At 44.6% G+C, this 21,914-nt stretch overlaps 1 protein-coding gene across 1 annotated transcript in view; it reads right to left on the bottom strand.

Annotated features, from left to right (window-relative positions):
- The window catches only part of hmgxb3 (HMG box domain containing 3), a gene marked incomplete at its 3' end in the record, with an annotated part of 29,509 nt that overhangs the window by 4,532 nt on the left and 3,063 nt on the right, over positions 1–21,914 (bottom strand). The window contains exons 4-18 of the mRNA XM_084331993.1: positions 20,329–20,880; positions 20,060–20,167; positions 19,561–19,695; positions 18,756–18,988; positions 18,294–18,403; positions 17,888–17,968; positions 15,538–15,620; positions 13,203–13,319; positions 12,511–12,648; positions 6,264–6,556; positions 5,904–6,031; positions 5,607–5,738; positions 4,322–4,506; positions 3,215–3,437; positions 2,685–2,818 (exon numbers count right to left, since the gene is read on the bottom strand). Of these exons, the coding sequence (XP_084188119.1) occupies positions 2,685–2,818; positions 3,215–3,437; positions 4,322–4,506; positions 5,607–5,738; positions 5,904–6,031; positions 6,264–6,556; positions 12,511–12,648; positions 13,203–13,319; positions 15,538–15,620; positions 17,888–17,968; positions 18,294–18,403; positions 18,756–18,988; positions 19,561–19,695; positions 20,060–20,167; positions 20,329–20,880 (2,652 nt within the window). The remainder of the gene's footprint in view (positions 1–2,684; positions 2,819–3,214; positions 3,438–4,321; positions 4,507–5,606; positions 5,739–5,903; positions 6,032–6,263; positions 6,557–12,510; positions 12,649–13,202; positions 13,320–15,537; positions 15,621–17,887; positions 17,969–18,293; positions 18,404–18,755; positions 18,989–19,560; positions 19,696–20,059; positions 20,168–20,328; positions 20,881–21,914) is intronic.

Genomic DNA, 21,914 nt, shown 5'->3' with positions numbered 1-21,914 from the left:
AGACAGAGAGAGAAAGGAGGGGGGCTTTAATTCACACAGACAGAACACGTAAAAAAACTGCATTTAGATGGACAGTTATTGAGAGTAAATTAATTTGAATATGGCCACCAGTGATGTCATTGGGGACATTGAATCCTTGTGTTGTGTTAATTACAGCTCCATGAAATTATAAGGTAGCAGTCCCTATAAGACAAGGTTTTGCTAGTTTTTATCATCTACATCATTTCTGTAATTAAAGCAACACAAGGATTCAATGTCCCCGGTGACATCATTGGTTTACTCTCAAAAACGAAATTAATGTGTGCAAAGATTTAAACATTTTAAATTATATTTGTATGTGAAGTCCCTTTAAGAACAGCAATATGCGTTGCACACACGCACTCAAGCACCCCACCCCCCCCTCGCCCACCCACACCCATCACTCCCTCGACCCCCTGCAGTTTGTATACCAGGCAAACATCGGGGTGGAGGACGCCATCATCTATATGCTCCATAGAGCTTACACGCACCTGGAGAAGCCGCGCAGCTCAGTGAGGATTATGTTCTTCGACTTCTCCAGTGCCTTCAACACCATCCAGCCGTCACTGCTAGCGGAGAAGCTCTCCGTGATGCAGCTGGAGCACGGCTTGGTGGCCTGGATCAAGGACTACCTCACTGACAGACCGCAGTACATCAGACTAAGGGGGCTTTCACACTAGCCATTCGGGGTCGAATCAGAGCGCAATCGCACCAAAAAAGGGTATGATCGTCCCTGATGAGAACGCTCCCCCGCGTCCCCAGGGACGCTGATTCGCTCAAAACCTGGACCGCTGGAATAGGTGGTCTCGGGTGCGAACCAGCGTCCCCGACGACGGAGCTGGGGGCGTGGTGTGCAAGCTTGTACCAAAACACGGAAGAGGCTTGCTGTATCAACTTGCTGACACACACAACGTCATTACTGTAATGCTTTCATGCTTGCTTGAATTTTGGGCAGATAAAAACATACAGCAACAACTGGACAATACCCACAAAAACGATATTTATGGGCAATTTGGCGAGTTCAAACCTCAACCAAACAAGCATGTTGAGCCTCACGGCTCAGTGGATGAAAACATGAAGCCACGTTACAAGCCCAAGACTTCCCTGGCTCGCATTAGGCCTGGCAATTTTTTTTGCCATTGCTATGTCTATATACATTCGTTTCTTGTTCGAATGCATTTATTTCTATAGACCAGTGACATGCAATATAATTGACGCAAGCAATGGGCTAACGTTAGCTGCTAAGTTATCCCATAAATAGGCTAAGCTAACTAGCGTTAGCCGCTAACCCAGGAAACGCTCAAAGTGGACTCCACGACACCAGTTCCATTCGTGAGAAAAGGGGGTGGGTTATATTGACGACGCTTGACAACAGAGGCTCAAAGATAACTTCATATTTATTGGTTATTCGTTTCTTTATATCGGGCATCCAGTTTCCATCACCGTGTAGTCAACTCTTCCTGTGTTGACGTTCAAGAGTGACATCATCGCCTACGGCAGCTTACACGCTCAAAACGCAAACCGTAAACAAAAACCGGAGCGAACCAGACTGCAGTGTGTACACAAACCAGGGGGGGAGAGGGAGGGGGGGAGTTCGCACTGGAGTTCGCACTCAGGACGGAGCGGAGCACCCGTTCCTAATGAGAAAGCCCCCTAAAGGACAGTCAGTCTGACGTACTGGTGAGCAACACTGGCGCCCCCCAAAAAACTGTGCCGTCACCCTTCCTCTTCACCCTCTATACCTCAGACTTCTGCCACAACTCAAGCGGGTGCCACCTGCAGAAGTTCTCCGACGACTCCTCCATCGTAAGCTACATCACCTACGGCGATGAGGAGGAGTATAGAGCCCTGGAGAGCTTTGTGGGGTGGAGCGACAGCAACCACCTCCAACTCAACACCAGTAAGACCAAGGAGCTGGTGGTGGACTTTCGGAGGGGCAAGAAAAGCACCCCCCCCCGATTCCCATCACCATCCGAGGGGAGGAGGTGGAGGTGGTGGAGTCATATAAGTTCCTTGGGGTACACCTGAACAATAAACTGGACTGGTCGGACAGCAGAGAGGCCCTCTACAGAAAGGGACAGAGCAGGTCATTCTACCAGTCTGTAGTGGCCAGCGTCCTCTTCTATGCTGTGGCATGCTGGGGAGGCTACATCAACTCGAGGGACACCAACAAACTGAACAAGCTGGTGAGGAAGGGTAGCTCCGTGGTGAGAGTCGAGCTGGTCAGACTAGATGTGATGGCAGAGAGGGGGATGAGAAGGAAGCTGGCTGCTATCCTGGAGAATCCCTCCCACCCACTCTACGACGAGCTAGTCAAGATGAGAAGCACGTTCAGTCACAGACTCATACACCCCCCCCCCCCGACACTCAACTAACCGCCTCGGCCAGTCCTTCATACCAGCGACCATCAGGCTCCACAACAGTGGGCAGGGACTGCTGCCAGACATCCAACTACAACTACCGGTACTAGGAACCTAAAAAGGACAATAACACTGTATGTATACTGCACCTTATGTGAATACTGTATATTTCAGTTAGTTAATGATATTGACTTGTTATATTGTTTACACTACTTGTTTTGTTTACTACCTGTACCTCCCATCCCTGCTATGATGCCTGAATTTCCCCAAGGGGATCAATAAAGGAATATCTTATCACACACACACCTGGGTGGAGTCTGGCTGGATGGTCACCCCACAGCTGCTCAGGATGGACCTCAGCTCCTCTAAACTGTGCTCCTGAATACAGTCGGGTCTCAGACGCCCCTCGTGGATCAGACGCACCAAGGCCGATGGGTCTCCTAAGACACACAGGCCAGTTACATGACCAGTTATCAAGGGCAGCACTGCTCCATTTAGGAATCAAAACACAATATCCTCATGGCTGTCGACAATCCAAAACACAATTATTTTTAGATGAACAACTCACAAGTATAAGTAAGTACTTACTTTTTATTATCCAATTTATATCAAATATTTAAACTGTCAACACTTCTAAGGTGTTTAGACTAACTGCAAAAGAGGCCAAATCTGAAATAGCAACAATCGAAAACCTGGAAGTACCAGATTTTGGGCTTTTAAAAAAGTATTATTGTGACATTCTGAACAAATCAACATTTTATTTGAAGTACAAATGTAAATCAGCACAGAGGGAAAAACAACCAGTTTGACATCGCTGGCCCGATAATACTCCGTACCGGAGTCCTGCTGCGTGCGCCCGGGCCCTTTGTCCTTCTCCGTGTTGATGACCATGGGGCTCCGCATCAGCGGGGGGATGAAGGGGGAGATGATGGAGGCGTCCACCCGCGTGATGGGCACGTCCGAGGGGAAGGCCGCCTGCTCGATGGCCTCGCTCTCCATGGTCAGCCAGAAGTCGTCCATGTGCACCTCGTCAGGCGACGGGCACTCTGGCCACGTGAACTAAAGAGGAAGCGAAGGTCGTCAAACGATCCTGCCGTTTACTCGCTTCGGTTGACGCTCCCCCCAACTGAGCCACGCCCACGGGCATGAAGTTTGCCTTTTTCGTGATATCGCCTACTAATAGTCTCTCTCAATTGTCCTGTTAGTGTCATTTTGGGACTACTTACAATCCATTTTCTTTGGAAAAAAGGAACTATACATTTTAATGCCACTACAAGCGGGGGCACACACACACACTGGAGAGAGAGAGAGAGAGAGAGAGAGAGAGAGAGAGAGAGAGAGAGAGAGAGAGACACCCGATGACGAATGAGAAGTGAACTTGATATATGGTATGATACATTTGATTTAAAATTATTTAAATGGCGGTATATTACTTCTAATTTTATATCCCCAAATTCTTCCAAACCAGCTGGCAGCTAACACAGAATGGCGCACACATCATCTGCCAACAAAAACACAAAGAAGAACCACCATGAAGTAAAGCTAAGCGCAGAAGAACTGGCGAAATGTAAAGAACTAGCTGGTGCAAATGTAGAATGTAGAAGAGGCCACGCCCTTAAAAACTCAGCAAAAACCTGGTGGGTCTGGGACCACCAATTCTAAGAATTAACGTATGTTATTCCAATGCCCACCCTGACGGTTCAATCGTTCATTTGTGAACACCTAATAACGTGACGTCATCTGCATGTAAAGTCTGGGCCTCATCCGTAGACGATGAGGTTCATAATACAGGTCTGAGCAAGAATTTAAGCCTTGTGTACGTTTTAAGAGCTTACACGAACATTTTGCAGGGGCCCACAAAAGGCCTCACCAAACCTCGCTCCATTGTCTTTGAAGAGAGGGTGGCATTCCCCCTTTTCAGTGATCCCCCCTTTTGCTCTCACCTCCACGTTCCTGAGTTCCAGCACGTTGTGCGTGAAGCGCTGGGCGATCTCCATCTTGGGCGCCACGCCGCACACCCCGCAGATCATGTCGTTGTAATCTCGCACGGTCAGACACTCGAACGCCCAGTAGCCGCTCAGCAGGAGATCCTGCACCAGAGTCGACTCCTTCGCGTCCAGAGCGTGAACTGATGGGAGGGAGAGAGGGAGAGGAGAGAGAGAGAGAGAGAGAGAGAGAGAGAGAGAGAGAGAGAGAGAGAGAAGAGAGGGAGAGATGAAAGGTGGGGGTGGGGTGACATGAGGAACAGCAAGAGCATAAGTACATTGCAGGAGGAGAGATGGTCAATAGGGAGAATGAGGACTGGGGAGGCAGTAAACCCTGAAATATAGAATAAGATAAGATATTCCTGGGGTGGGAAACTGATGGGTGGGGATCGGGCGTTGTGGACAGCGACTCCTACAGGTCGGTTGGTGCGCCTGCGCAGTGGAATCAGGAAGTGTCGGGGGCAGCGTGAGCCTCCCACGCGTTACTCCTCACCACTGAGAGATCGAGCTGCGCAGGTGAAAAGATGCGACTGCTGTTACCTCAAGTACCGGAGGGGACTTGTGCTATGTATGACTTAGTCCACATTGCAGCCGGCTTGTGGGAGGCAAGAAACAGCGTTCGTGACAGGGGAGGGTTGAATTGGATGATACGAAATTGGGATGGGAGAAAATATAGAAAATGGGAGAAAAAGTGGATCAAAAAAAAAGATAAGATATTCTTTTATTGATCCCCTTGGAAATTCGGGCATCATAGCAGCATGGGTGGGGGGGGTAAAGAAAATGGTGCATTTATATAGCGCTTTTACCCAAAGCCCTTTACAATTTGTTCCTCACATGGGCATGTTAATAGTAGAAGACATAAATATAAGCCAATACAATTATAGTAAAGATAAAAAATAAGCAGTGTAAACAATATAATTAACTCTGAATATAGCAAGTAAACAGTCTAATCAAAGGTGCAGATGAGGGTCTGTATGCCCCATCAGTTATATTATACGTTACAATAAATATGGGCAATAAAGCACGCATTATCTGAATATATACTATGAGTAAGTAAAGTAAACAGTATACACAGGTGCAGTATACATAACTGGTACCCTAACTGGCATGATAAATTATTATTATTATTATTATTATTATTATTATTATTATTATTATTATTATTATTATTATTATAACAGTCAGAATATTATTATTATAACCAAACAAGGTGGATGTAATACACAAATACAGTTGTTTATACCAGGGTGATCGGGGACATGGTCCAGGATGGTGCTGGCGGCCTGAGAGGGGTGACGGCCCAGTTTGATCTCCACCCGGATCTTTAGGAATATATCCACACTCACCAGCAGCCTGTTCCCAATATTAAACAACCCTGCAGATGCACACAAACCCAGGAGTATCCGTTTAAAAAGGATATAAAGAATTAAAGGCAATCTGTTCAAATCAAAACATTTCAAAGAACACTAGACACGGGAGAGATTTTGTAGCGAAAGACGGGGGAGAACGACCACGTGTAGCCGTGCGCGGGGGACTCTACCTGGGTGCAGGTCGGTGAAGCTGTGTAGGGCCAGACACTGGGTGTTGGAACACACCTTGAGCTGGAGAGAGGCGGTCTGGATCACCGTCTCAGTCAGCAACCAGCAATCCTCCTGACCAGCAACCGTACTGGGAGACACACGCCAGAGATGACATGAGTGAAACAGGTCAACTGAAAAACAACACATAGATCAATAATACATACCCAGAGCAATTGTGGAGAAATCAAGTGGCAGAAGCCGACCATAAAAACACAAAAAAAACAAAGTTTGGACCTCAGCTCCTCTGAACTGTGCTCCAAACTCGACATCTCCTGTCCCTCCTCCTTCCTCCTCCCACCTCCCCGTCGCCTCCTCCTCACCCCTGTCCTCCCTTGAAGAGAGGGTAGTGGCAGAGGGCGCAGTGGGTGGCCGCCGACTCGTAGAAGCGGGGCCAGCCGGACGTCTCCACTCTGCCCTCCGGGTCCTGCTCCCCCGACCGGGTCAGGACCACCTGGGGGCCGTTGAGCTCCTGGATGAGCGCCAGTGTCTCCTGGAGCTCCGCCTCGCTCTCGGGAATTTGCAGGCCCCGCCGCAGCAGCTGCAGGGTGGACTGGCGCTGGATGTCCTTCTGGGCCGGAGTCAGGGCCTGGTACGGGTCCAGCAGAGCCCCCAGCTGAAGAGGAGGAAGAAACATAGAAACATATGTTCCTGGGCGGCTACGTGGCGTAGTGGGCAAGGCACTCGCCACGAAATGCTGGAGACGCTGGGCTCGTCAGTTCGAGCCCAGCACTCCACATTTGCTTTCAGTTTAGCTGGTCGTTCGTACTAATACACATTGGCCGTATTAGGGGGTGGGAAACTGATGGGTGGGGATCGGGCGTTGTGGACAGCGACTCCTACAGGTCGGTTGGTGCGCCTGCGCAGTAGAATCAGGAAGTGTCGGGGGCAGCGTGAGCCTCCCACGCGTTACTCCTCGCCACTGAGAGATCGAGCTGCGCAGGTGAAAAGATGCGACTGCTGTTACCTCAAGTACCGGAGGGGACTTGTGCTATGTATGACTTAGTCCACATTGCAGCCGGCTTGTGGGAGGCAAGAAACAGCGTCCGTGACAGGGGAGGGTTGAATTGGATGATACGAAATTGGGATGGGAGAAAATATAGAAAATGGGAGAAAAAGTGGATAAAAAAAAGAAACATATGTTCCTAAAAGGGTCCTTCCTAGTGTACCTAATAATGTTCCTAAAAGGGTCCTTCCTAGTGTACCTAATAATATTCCTAAAAGGGTCCTTCCTAGTGTACCTAATAATGTTCCTAAAAAGGGTCCTTCCTAGTGTACCTAATAATGTTCCTAAAAGGGTCCTCCTAGTGTACCTAATAATGTTCCTAAAGGGTCCTTCCTAGTGTACCTAATAATGTTCCTAAAAGGGTCCTTCCTAGTGTACCTAATAATGTTCCTAAAAAGGGTTCTTCCTAGTGTACCTAATAATGAAAACTTTATTTAACAGATTGCAGAATGGGTACAATACTACCGAGCGTACCACGGGTATTGCACTACCACCCCTGCAGGTTCTATACAACAAGAGGTGCAAATCCAGAGCCTGCAGAATAATGAAAGACCCTCACCACCCCAACAACAGCCTGTTCATGCTGCTGCGGTCAGGCAGACGCCTGCGAACACCAGCTACTAGGACAGGGAGACTTCGGCTCAGCTTCTTCCCCCAGGCCATCAGAGCCTTGAACACTGAACTCTCCACACACAAGCACACATGAGCACACACGACACACACACTGTACACGCTCACACACTAGCAGCCACTTTAACATGAGCAAACACACACTCATGCTGCACACGCTCACACTTATGGTCACTTTACAAAAGGAAAGGTCACTGGGTTAAGTGATCATTATATGATATTCTGTACCCGAAAAAAACTAAAACAAAAGGCTGGCTGCCACAAAACAGTCACATCTAGAGACCTCAAAACCTACTCTAGCGAGGCCTTCAACCTTGAACTGGAGAGTCTGGACTGGTCAGATGAACTCAATGGTACACTGGTTGACGAAACATGGCTTGGTTTCAAAACCAAATTCTCAGCAATACTAAACGACATGGCCCCCCTAAGAACCACCAGGGTAAAAAATCGCGCTGAGCCGTGGATGCACTCCGAAATACTGGCCGCTATGAAAACCAGAGACAAAAAATGCTCTGAGTTTCGTAAAAGTCAGTCAAAGCTTACTAAAAGCACGAGCAGTGAACTCCAAGCCCACGTGACTGAACTCAAACTAGAAAGAAACAGACTAAGAAACGACGTAAACTCCATGATCAAAACTGCAAAAAAGAATTTCATCAATGACAAAACTGAGGAAAACAAAAACAAACCACGTGAACTTTGGAAATTACTCAATAATCAACTAGGATGCAGTAAAAAACTTAAAACCAGATTCTCAAACATAAACATAAAAACTGACAACACGCTCATCACAGACAAGCTGGATGTAGCCAATTACTTAAACATTTTCTTCACAAACATAGCCACAACACTGGTAAACAAACTACCCTCCCACTCAGGGCTTTATGGGGTAGAACACATAGTAGCTTTCTACAAAAACCTAGGGGTCCGCAAGGACGACTTCAAGCTGGAAATGGTAACAACAGATGAGGTACTCAATAAACTGAGCGCCCTCCAACCTAACAAGGCCACTGGCCATGACAACATCCCCTCCAAATTCCTCAGAGACTCAGCAGCCGCCATCACACCAATCATCACACACATAATAAACCTCTCCATAAAACAGGGACACGTCCCCAAGGACTTCAAAATTGCGAGGGTGACCCCTCTGCACAAAAAGGGCAGCAAATTAGACCCAGGCAACTACCGCCCTGTTTCTATTCTCACCTCCATCTCGAAAGTCATGGAAAAAATAGTCTACGAACAGGTCGAAAAGTACCTAGCGGAAAAAAATCTAATCTACGAATTCCAATCTGGCTTCAGAACATCCCACTCCACTGACACATGCCTTCTCTATTTGAATGACCACATCAAACAAGAGGTGGACGCAGGCAAATACTGCGGCATGGTCATGCTGGACCTACAAAAGGCCTTTGACACGGTCAATCACTCCATTCTGATTGACAAGCTAAAAGCAATTGGTTTTGATAGTCTATCAGTGAGCTGGATGCAATCCTACCTTGAGGGGAGGGAACAGATGGTGGAGGTAAACGGTACCCTACCCCCCCCCCTCACAGTGAGCTGTGGTGTTCCACAAGGAAGCATACTAGGACCGCTACTGTTCCTAATTTATGCAAATGACATGTCGTCAGCTTGTGACTGCAACTTGTTCCTGTTTGCGGACGACTCAGCCCTGCTGGTCTCTGACAAGAACAAGTTACAGGTTGAAAAAACCCTCAGCTCGGAACTAGGCAGAATCTGCATATGGCTCGCTGATAACAAACTATCATTACACATGGGCAAAACAGAGTCCATTCTCTTCGGTTCAAATAACAAACTCAGCAAGACCGACGGCTTCTCAGTTACAGTGGGTGACAATATTGTCACAAGGAAAGATGAAATTACCTACCTGGGGTCCATCCTAGAGGCTAATCTCTCCTGTGACAAAATGGCATCCAATGTAATAAAAAAAGTCAACCAACGAACTCGATTCTTGTACCGGATCTCCTCTCTGGTAAACAAGAACACCCTGAAGACTCTGGCAGGAGCACTCATTCAGGGGTACTACGACTATGCTTGCACCTCATGGTACCAAAGCACCTCAAAGGCGCTAAAAACAAAATTACAAACATCTCAAAACAAACTGGTCAGACTACTGCTTGACCTTACTCCTAGAACCCACCTCACCCCTGCCCACTTCGACAACCTAGGATGGCTTAGAGTAGACGACAGAGTACAACAACTTGCAATGGGCCTGGTCTACAAGATACACTACACGACCAAGGTACCCATGTACATGTCAAAATACTTCCCAAAGGTCAGTGAATACCACGATCACAACACCAGAGGGAGCTCCACAAATCATGTCAAACCCAGATTCGGCTCAAATAAGGGACTAAACACGTTTCGCAATTATGCCACATCAATGTGGAACGCCCTACCCAAAGCTGTAAAGGAATGTGGATCACTACCCACTTTCAAAAACTCTCTCAAGGGACACCTACGGGAGACTGCAATTCAACACTGGCCCCTGTAAATATCCTAACCCAATCATTCCAACCCCCTCCAATGTACAGTCATTTACCTAGTATGGTTTTGTCAATAGTTCAATGTACAATTGTGTTTGTTTGTACAGTGTCTCCTCCCCCCCCCCTCAATGTACAGTGTTACTTGTTTATACAGTGTGCCCCCCGCCCCCCCCCCCCCCCAACCACCTCCAATGTAAATTACCCAGTATGGTTGTCAATATCCCAATGTACCCAACCCCCCCCCACCCAACCTCCAATGTACAGTTTCTATGTCAAATGTATATACTCCCTTTTCTTGACTCCTTCTGTATCACAAACAGTACTGTATTTGCAAATCTGGTATGTCATAAATGTATAGATGTAGCAGTACTGACTATCTGTATGTCATGTATGTCATATGTCTATATGAATTGAAAATGGGGGACCCTGATGGAAACAAGACAAACGTCTTTCTCAGGTCTGCATCCCCTTAACAATTGTATGTATTGAGCCGTACTGTATTGTACCCATTCTGCAATCTGTTAAATAAAGTTTTCATTCATTCATTCATTTTCATTCATTCATTCATTCATTCATTCATTCATTCACTTTAAGAATAGTATAGTATAACTTGAGATTGTATAATATAGCATTGTATAGCAGTGTACATAAAGACCCAGTGCCTCATCCGTAGCTAACAGTGTATTGCACTACCACAGGACCTAGCATGTCCTACCATGCTCTGTAAATAACTCATGTACATATACCGATATGCCCTACTTTGTTTACTTGTTTTATTGCACAATGTCGTCTATTGGATTCTATTATATATTACTATTGTATTATGCACATCGTTGCGGGCAAGACCCCCTGCATTTCATTGTATACTTGTATGCCGTGACAAATAAAACTCTTGACTTGACTTGACTACTAGTGTTCATAAAAGGGTCCTTCCTAGTGTACCTACTAGTGTTCCTAAAAGGGTCCTTCCTAGTGTACCTGGTACCTACAGGCATGCGTTCGTCATGGGACGGGGTTGCACTCCATGCAGGGTCAGATAAGTACTCGCTATAAGTACCCACCTGGGCTACTTTGCATATCAATATAGCGCCGGTCGTCAGGTGTGTTAAATACGTTCTCAGATACATTCACACCTAACTTGTTGTGAATGACATGCGTTACATTCCATTCGTAGAGGCAATTAGGCACTGTCTGTAGTCTGTGCTCAAGCGAGGGGACATTTATGCGCATTCGCGGGAGCGCGCGCACGCGCCGGGAGCGCGCGTGCACGTGGCGCCATTAGGTGCGTGCAACCCCAGTTGATATCAGGAACGCACGAATGGGTACCTACTAGTGTTTCTAAAAGGGTCCTTCCTAGTGTACCTACTAGTGTTCCTAAAAGGGTCCTTCATAGTGTACCTGGTACCTACTAGTGTTTCTAAAAGGGTCCTTCCTAGTGTACCTGGTACCTACTAGTGTTTCTAAAAGGGTCCTTCCTAGTGTACCTAGTACCTACTAGTATTCCTAAAAGGTCCCTTCCCAGTGTACCTACTAGTGTTCATAGTCCCCTTCCTAGTTGATCTAGTACCTACTAGTGTTACAAAAATGGCTATAGTGTATCTAGTACCTACTACTAGTGTTCCTAGTAATATACTTTCCTAAAAGGATGGCTTCCATAGAATTTTGACACTTTTGTTATGGGAATGAGCAACTGTATATGTTGACAGAGTGCATGAGACTCTTTGGAATGTTGGAATATTGGAATGGAATGAGTTCAACTGCCGTTGGGATGCGGCATGCACCAAATCAATGTGAGGAAAATCACGCTCCGTTGAAATCTGTTCCAATCCTATTTCGGATCAACAAACGTGATAAACAAAGAAATGTGATAAATAAAGAAATTAAGAAATGGTGTATTTGCACTGAATTTCACATGGAGGTTCAAAACACCTAAATATAACTTTCCATGTTGAAAAGAACAATAATTCCCTGATAAACTATGGGGTTATTCAACTAAACACAAGGTTCTTTCACAGGGCGCTTTTTGTAATGCTCACAAGGAAATGTATGATGGTGACTTTACACTGCACCAGAAATAAAGGGTAGGTTCCCCTGAATCATAAAAGGTATAAAACTTGATACCGACTCAAAGAATGGGCTCAGAATTGGCAAAAATATAACACTAAGTCCAGCCGAACCTTTGTCTATGTAGGCTTTAGAGGGTTAATGGACATTTTCCAAGCCCTCTGGTACTTTGTCAAGTCAAAGTATCTACGTTTGACCTGAGGAAGAAGAGCCTAAAAACGTTGTATGTTCTGTGTTGGGGTCTGAAGCAGCCTCCATTGAATTCATTCAAACAAGAGTCGGTTCATCCGTCTTTAAAAGAGCTCCTTCAAGCACAACTTCAGGGACTAGCGGGACAAGTAGGACCACATGAAGACAGTTGTTTACCTTGGCTCCCTTGTTCTTCCGAGACAACTCCCAGCCACAGGAGGGGCACTCTGTGGGCTTGTGTCTGTTCTTATACACATAGTCACAGGACGGGTTCTTACAGCGGCCCCTGCCTCGTGCTGTAGACAGACCTAGGTCCTGACGAACACAAGAACATAGACTGAATTATCCAAACGGCCGGGGAATAAAGGGGGCCATGGAGAGACACAAATGCGTCTCTGTTTTGAGTCAAAAGGGACAGTGTGCTAAACATGGTTCTGCATCATTTCTATTTTTCATTTTTGTTTATGTAACCTTTGTTTAACCAGGCAGGTCCGCTAGGAACATGGTATTATTAACAATGACAGCATGGCAAAACGCACAAGGCCTCTTGACGTCACATCACAGAATGTTTAGAAGGATGCCCGTTTATCATCCATGTTGGAAGAGACAACAGTTGCCACGTGTTGATATATATATATATATATAGGTTTTTGGCGTCTTGTTACTGAATCTTGTAAACGAGTTACAGTGGAACAGTAATGTGCCTTTCCGGTGTTTTACCACTGCACAGAAATGAAGACATTCTCTTTCAAAAGCGGGTTACCAATAGTTACAGGCAGCCATGCTGGAAGACAAGAGAACTGCAGAAGCATTCCAAGCAAGGCAGCACAGCTCAGTAAACCGCACAGTTAATTAGGAGCAATACTAACAAAGCTGGAGGTGTTGTTCTGTTTGAAAGGCATCACCGACAGGATATTCCCTCCCCTGTCCGTCAGAATGTACTGGCTGCCCTCGGCTGGAACAGGACAGTTCTCTCGAACGACATACTGGGAGTGAGAAAGACACAACATGAGACACAATGTCTTCATCGTCATTACTGCATGTTAAGGCTTAACAATCCTTTATGAGTAGTGTGGTGGAAATAATGTGAGCAATAACAACAGAGTCCAAAGTTGAATAAAAAATTAGATAGATTTATTCCCTCATTTGATCATACAAGGAAATGCCCAGTTCAGAATCAGACCAGTGTAACACAAATGTCTGACGAGAAGTGAGAACAAAGTCTCGTTGAACACACAGTTGATACATGCATATGACGTAAGAAGCTGGAAAATAACCTGGAGGGTGGTTAAAATGATCAATACTATGACTGTTATGGCTGTCTTACAAGGAAAACAGAGCGGTTCCCACAAGCTATGTGGCTTATGGCCTATATGGCAGAACATAGTTTAATACACACTTGCAAGGATGATGAAAGAAAATAAAATGGTTCCCAGCTACAGGAGTTAATAGTGTATCAGTCAAGCTGTAAAATGATAAAACGATATCTCAACACAGATCCATAATGACATGATAATATATTCCACCACAGTAGGGAAATGCGCCAGATATCAGAGAAAAGAACCAACGTGTTATAATCGGATATGATCCATTGAAAAATGTAGTCTGAACTACATCGTCTAAAAGGCTTTGGTGCCAACGGTTGGTTCCGCATGTGAAAAAGGTTGACTAAATGAAAAAGCAGCAGCAGTATTTATTGCATAACAGAGTCATGTTGTGAGCTATGCATTTCTAGGGAAATCGGTACATATGCGAGTACACGGTGGTTGGGCAAGGAGGCGATTTCCACCGTACATTGTAAAGCAATTTTGAGTGTCTAGAAAAGCGCTATATAAATGCCATGATCATTTCTTCCTTTACAGTAAACTGTAGAGTCTTCATTTCACAGTTTGAGCGTGATCGTTTTTTAGATGGTTATGCTGTGTGAAGTGGATCCATACAACTGGATTATTATTAACAGCTTAGTAGTTGTTTTATGAGGGAGAAGAAAAAAAGATGGAATTGATATTGTCGGTAGATCCTGAAGATTGTGGCATCTCTCTGTATCAGAAATTTAAAAAGTGGTACAGAACCGTCCCTAATTATGAGCGATAAGATTGTCAACCAGCATTTTACTGTGAGTCCTGTTCAGTTTATTGTACAGGTCATTCACCTTGACTTAGAATTGGAGCGTGTGTGTGTGTGTGTGTGTGTGTGTGTGTGTGTGTGTGTATGTATGTATGTATGTATGTATGTATGTATGTATGTATGTATGTATGTATGTGTGTGTGTGTGTGTGTTACGGCTGTACCCGAAGCCTGTTTTTGGGGTTCGAACTTCGTCAGGGTTTTTCGAACAGATGTTCGAACCTTCGTTTTTAATCAAATTAAAAAAATATATTCAATAAAATTTTTATAAATAAATCCTCAAACTAAATCCTCCATTTGAATAAAGTGATTAATCTGATTAAATGAGTCTTTTGTTTTTATTAAATCAACTTTCTTTAATGAATATAACTCATCCGTTTTAATTAAGGATGCTCAATATTGGCTTTTTTTACCGATACCGATATACCGATATTGTCCAACTCTTAATTTCCGATACCGATATCAACCGATACCGATATATGCAGGGTTTCCCCCCCAAATTAACATTACATATGTCTTGTTGTGGAATTAACATAACATTATGCATACTTTTGACAATAAATAAAATCAGAATTTGTTCTTACTTGCTTGCCTGGGTAAATAAAGGTTATAGAAATGTAAAAAAATATATATAATAATAATAATAATAATAATAATAATAATAATAATAATAATAATAATAATAATAATAATAATAATAATAATAATAATAATAATAATAATAATATATATATATATATATATTTTTTAAACCGATACCGATATTTTCCGATATCACATTTGAATGCCAATATCGGCCGATAATATCGGTAGGCCGATAATATCGGACATCCCTAGTTTTAATACTATAATATTAGTGTAGCCTAATCTTTATCTGCAACTGTGGAGAAAACCCTCATTGGTTTACTTTAAACAGAATGAATAGACACATAAAAAATATATAATAAAGAAAATAATAAAAAAAAAAGTAAATTAAAAAATAAAAATTCTAATGTTGATTTAGAATTCGAATGCCAACGTAACGAACGAAGGTCCGAACGTTCGAACGTTTGGGCTCATGTGTGTGTGTTATTTTCACCTGCTTTCCTGTGCTCGTTGAAAGCGCCTGGCCGAGCTGTTTCAAGGTGCTGGGCTTCAGACCAGAGATCTTCTCACCGTGGACTGTGGTCAGGACACAACAACCACATCAATCCATGAGAGAAACTACAGACGCTCCTAAAATCACCTTTCACTTCCTTCATGTAAACCTAGAAAGCCGTTCTCCTACGCAGAGCTCTACGTCTCACAGCCTGATGGAGCTCCTCCAAGTAAGCCTTTACTTATCTCCGTGACCAGATTAGTTTAAAAGAAAATGCGGCAATCGTTTTGAGTTGCATGTTCAAATTAAAAAGAAAAAACATTACCACAATTAACCAAATATTAGAGCTGCAAGTGGTGTTTTTTTGGTAAAAACCATGTTAAATAGCTCTACATTCCGACAGCCATCACTGATCTAGGGTGTTTGGTCAGTAACATGGGTCTCCCAGTCCCTCCACTCTGCAGTAAACAGAAATACATTTTCTGGTATCCCTTCCCACTTTATCCAATCAGGAGAGAGAACCCTAGATATTTGTACTTATTTCTAGAAATCTTGCCAAACCAAATTAGCTTACTGCACTGGCAAGATTATTTTACTTGCTTCAAGGACACATTTGCTTAAAACTATTTTTTATTTCTTATTTTTGTCAGACCACTTTTGCAGTGTGGAGTTCTCCCTCCTGATTGGATAGTGAAGTGGGAACGGGATATCAGAAAACGTATCTTCTGTTTACTGCAGAGCAGGAGGGACTGAAAGACCCATGTTACTGACCAAACAGAGCTATTAGTATTACTTTAACACGTAGACCACTCACAGCCCCTTTAAGCGTGTCTGAACAAGCTATGCCGTTTTATTTTTGTTAACCAACTAGTCAGAAAAGTAAACGGACTTATCTTTCATCTAATGTTTCCTCTCCATGGATACGAGTGACTGGAGAATGAACACACGCCGCTGAAGTGGAATCTTTTGGTTTTCAACTCATGTTCTTCACGAGTAGACTCGTGAAGATGGAGGAAACGATTACTTTTTTTTAATCCACTTTTTCTCCTCCCTTTTCTGTGTTTTTCTCCCATCTTAATTTAGTCGTGCCAATTCCCCCCTCCCCGGTCTTGATCGTTGCTCGCATGTGCCCCCCACTGGCCGGTCGTAGGGAGGGTAGATGGATACTATCGCATGTCCCCTCCGATACATGCAGAGTCAGCCCGCCACTTCTTTTCCCCTGCCAGCGAGGACTCTCATTGGCGAGGTGTAACGTGTGGGAGGCTCACACTACCCTCGCCCTCTCCTGTCCTCGCTGTGCAGGCGCCCTGACCGACCTGTAGGAGTCGCTGTTTACAACAACCAGATTACCACCCATCGACTTCCCTCCCGCTGACTCTGCCAATTGAGTCAGTATGACGGCCGGCCCAAGCCGGAGGCCGGATTCGATACCGGTGTCTCTCGCGTTGGTGACGAGCACTTAGACCGCTGCGCCACCCAGCCGCCCTGAGGAAACAATTACTTGACGCTTATTTCTTCAATTTGTTAAGGGGCGATGAAAATAAGTCTCGACGGTTAGCAGGGGTGTAAAGTACTTGAGTAATTGTACTGGGGGATTTGTACTTTACTCTAGTATTATTAAGCTTCTATACTTGTACTTTTACTCAATTACAAATCTAGCAGGTCCAACTATTTTAATTCGTATATTTGTTTCTCTGGCCTAACTAATGTTAACGTTATTAATCCTGCGGCCGCACTTTATTTAAAAATAGCCAATCAAATCCCCATCAATGGAAAATTAACCCGCCCATACCCATGCTGATTGGTCCTTGTGCAAGACTAGAAAGCGGGGATCTTTGATTAAACACCTGCTATCAGAAGAATAGACAGTCAGAGTGACAAGCTACAGAAGATGGCCACAAACGATAGTACGTTGCCCCGGAATATAACTTTTTAGTACTTAAGTACATTTAAAAGTAGAAACTTTTTTACTTTTACTCAAGCGTGTTTTTAGCCAGATATTCTGACTTTTACTTGAGTAAGATTTTGAGACGGTACCCATACTTTAACTTTTCTGGGTACTTTTTACACCCCTGACGGTTAGTTTATTTCCTCTTGGGACAGAGGCGTTCCACAGTGAAATATCATCCAACCCTCTGTGTAGGAGAGCGCTGCAGTGGCATGTAATATGACTTATGCTACCGTTTCAATAATATGCATATATGATAATATGTGAATAATACTGAATATACAATAAGAACCATGACATGCAATCAACTGAAGTTAAACAAAAGCATTGATAAAGTACAGTAAAGACGTTAAGTAAATTGATTTACATTTCTACCATATAGATGATAATATTGTACAGTACCACTGGCTGTTTTGCTGCAGTTGGCACTCTCAGCTTTGGCTTTTTCGGGTGGGACAGTTATGAACTGGACCAAAGCACGGCCTGGTGACAGAAATACTAGCTGAGGTCATTTACAAAAACATTACGTTATTGTACACATTTCCCACCCAATAATGAAAAATCTCCAAACTTTTCTGTGACTTTTCCATGTTGTCATACCAAATGTCTGTGACTGTGGTAATGTAAAATTTAAATGTTCGATACAACGTGTGGCAGTGATTTAAATTTTCCATAAATTTTCCAAAACTTAAAAATGGGTATTTCAAAACATTTCCAAGGCTTGGAAAACACATTTTCAAAAGGTTTTTCAGGATTTTCACATGACCGTGGGAACCCCGACGGTGTTAAGAAGGTCCCCCCTGCTTACCCGTGTTGCAGAACGCTGGGAGGATGGGTCTCACGGGTCTCTTCAGCACAGGGACATTGCTTCTGTCTTGACCTCTGACTCTGGTGCCGGTGCCGGTCGCTTTAGACGGTCTGCTCGTTGACACAGAGGAAACGCACAAGCAGGGCCTCATTTATCAAGTACGTACAGGGGTCACTGTTCATATGACCATATGACATTGAACATGCTGCACACGCCACACAGTTAAAGAGGTTTTACAAACATTTGGTTACAAACATGTGTTAACGTAATTTCAACCCCCCCGGATATATAGAAATACTGATAAAAATGGGCTCAGCAGAAATTAAACATAAAGAACATGCTTCATTTGGTAAAGAAAGGGCTTCTTTGGTTGCCGTGTCGTCACACACCCAGCAGAAACAACAACAAAAAACAACCTGAAAGCCAACAGCACACACGTTGTACAGTCGCAATTATGCTCACTGTGCTTGACGTGTCTGTGTCATGGCGCTGCTGCCCTCCAGTGGCGATTCTCCCGCAACTGCATGCTGTTTCCTGGTGGGCTTTTGCACTCTCCCATCCCTTCTGGCTCCCGTGACACCGGTGTTGTCCTCGGCGGGAGGAGGCGCGCTGGCTTGACCGCTGTCGCTGGAGTTGGATTCAGCTTTCTGCTGGGTTTGCTTGGAGGCAGGATTTTTTGCTTTGGTCTTCTTCGCCTGAGATATAAATGTAGTCTTTCGATAAGAAAGAACTTTTTTTTTGTATCTACTTTTTCTCCCCATTTTAAAAATGTTTCTCCCATCCCAATTTCGTATTATCCAATTCTTCCCTCCCCTGTCTCGAACGTTGCTAGACCATGCCTCCCACTGGTCGGCTGCAATGTGGACGAAGCCTTGCATCACGTGTCCCCTCCGGTACACGAGGAGGCAGCCGTCGCATCTTTTCACCTGCACAGCGCGATCTCTCAGTGGCGAGGAGTAACGCGTGGGAGGCTCACGCTGCACCCGATACTTCCTGATTCTGCTGTACAGGCGCACCAACCGACCTGTAGGAGTCGCTGTCCACAACGTCCGATCCCAACCCACCGGCTTTCCCACCCCCTAATACTGCCAATTGTATTAGTATGAACGACCAGCCAAGCCGGAAGCAACGCAGAGAGCTGGGCTCGAACCCAGCATCTCCTGCGTTAGTGGCGAGCGCCTTGCCCACTGCGCCACTTAGCCGCCCTGATAAGAAAGAAAGTTTAAAACTTTTTGATTACTCAGAATATTCATATTCAATTACTTACAGTCGGCACCCACTTGCCGCCCAGGTGGCTGCCACATTCAGGGCAGGTTGGTGGCTTGTGGCGGGTCACATACACAAAGGAACAGCCAGGTGCAAGACATCTCCCCCGACCTCTCCTGGTATACGTCTTCACGGCCTACAAAGGGAAATAAAGATTCTGAGCACTGACTTTGAGGTGCTATGAAATGCTGAGCACACACATCCAAATTATATTAATATTTTAGCATTGCAACAGCGCTTCAAATTAACTAGAATGTAAGCGTCAATTTGAACTTTGGTTTATAGGCCCACAAATAAGGGGACATCATAAACTTGGGGGGTCTCTCTGATATCTATATTGAGGACAGAGTGATGCATATTCACAAATATAATATTTAATAATAATAAAGATTGCATTCCTCTTTATCAGTAACAAAATCCACTTTTGATATTTTTTACCACTAGTCATAAATTTGTTGTCGGGTATCTCTTCAGAGGATCGACGGCGAGTGTCGGTTTACCATTTTGTAAGAAGGTTTGGTGTTCCGTTCTATGCTGGTTCCTACAGGAACCATCATCACTGGTGCCACAGAGCTGGCGCCTGGTAAAGACTTGGACTCCAACAGGCTCTGGAAAGAGAAATCCAATCACAGCATGGAAGATCAGAACACCGGACACTCCTTTGAGATCAAACTGGTCAGCTGTCAAGATAAAAGTCCAGCATTGTCACACAAAAATCACTAGATGTATGAACGAATGTATGAATGAATCATATTGCTCTTCCTCTCACCTGGGTGGGTATGATGGTGACCACCTGTGCAGCTTCGCCCGTCATCTGCTGCAACAAGGCCCCTCCCACATCTTCCTCCGCCATGCAAACAACTCTATAGCCACTGCCGACAACCCTCGGCTCACTTCCTCTCTGCAGCAGTCCCACTGAATTCTGGGAGTTGTGAACGATCGCGGGGGCCGCCGTGCAAGCAGAAGCTTTGGAGGCGGAGGAGGTGGAGGTGTAGGAGGAGGAGGAGGAGGACAGGATGCCCTGGAGGGCCATGGGATGAGACATCGCAGCCGCTTCCTCAGCCAGGCCCTCGATGGCGATACACTGCTCAGCAAATTCCACCTCGCTGCCCAGGGCCAGAGGGGGGAACTGGGACTCCTGAGGGAGAGAGACAGAGGGCAGACCGCTGTCCACCGCGGACCCCAGAGACTCCATGCACACCTCCAGATGGGAGCCCGCTGCCTGGTGGTCTGAGGAGGAGCCTTTGGGTAGGAGCACATAGCTGGCCCTGGGGAGGATCTTCCGGAAGCCTGGCAGGTGCTGGGAGGGGCCCAGTGAGGACTGAGGGAGACACAGAGATGTTAGGATTGATCATGTAATAAAGAAAATAGAATATATCGATGACCGAAGAACAATTCTGAACAATTCAAGTTTTTGAGAAAGTGTTGTTTTTGTGTTGTTTTCTTTCAGAATGCAATTTTTTAAGGATACCGGTACCCTATACAATAAATAGTTTCTGGACTATATTACTATATTATGTGTTAAAAATACCGACCAGGTATTAGTGCCTCGCAAAGTGCAGATATGAAGTTTTTCCCCACTTTTTTTATGCAGATAGGAGGTTTTGTTCTTCGGCCGTGTTAATCAGGGGTGTGGGGGGAAAAAAGTCTATTCACACAAGAATTGCAATTCTATTCTCTACCGATTCAAACTCGAAAATGTACAAAAATCTATTGTATTTTTTTGTGATTTTCTTTTCCTTTGAGTCCTATTAAACTAACGGTCTATCGCAGTCAAATGGGAAAGGTAACTAGAATCAAATCTATGTATGTATTGAATTGAGAATAGTTTTTAATCAAATCATGGCACAGAGAATCAAAATCGAATGAAATCATGAGATCCCTAATGGCTGCAACTCTAGTGTTGATATATTCTTCTTTTTTTACATTTACTGGATAGAACAAAGACGTACATAGAGAGTCCACACAGTGTTGAAAATACTCCCATATGGTCCATTTAAAGGTGATATTGATGATATCTTTATGTAGACAAAATATTTTTCAATAAATAATACATCCACAAAGCCTTGAGGGGGTGTGTGCTTCGAGCAACAGATGTGTGATGTGAATGCAATGGGAGGGGGGAGGTGTAGTGAAACATCGAGTGGCTGAATGTTATCTATAGCACCTTTAAAAAAGTGTGCAGACTTCACACCAACATTATGGGAAATTCACTTACCATCTGCAAACTAGCTTAGCTTAGCACAAATGAATAAAAGCCGATATGGACCACTAGCCTAGCTTAATACTCCGGGAGAGGTGTTTTTGGTCAATAGCTAACTGGTGCGTATCCGCTTCCATGCATCTGTGCCAAGC

Source organism: Notolepis coatsorum, assembly GCF_963971535.1.
Source record: "Notolepis coatsorum genome assembly, chromosome: 16".
Lineage (NCBI taxonomy): Eukaryota > Metazoa > Chordata > Actinopteri > Aulopiformes > Paralepididae > Notolepis > Notolepis coatsorum.
This window is presented reverse-complemented; position numbering and strand designations above follow the sequence as displayed.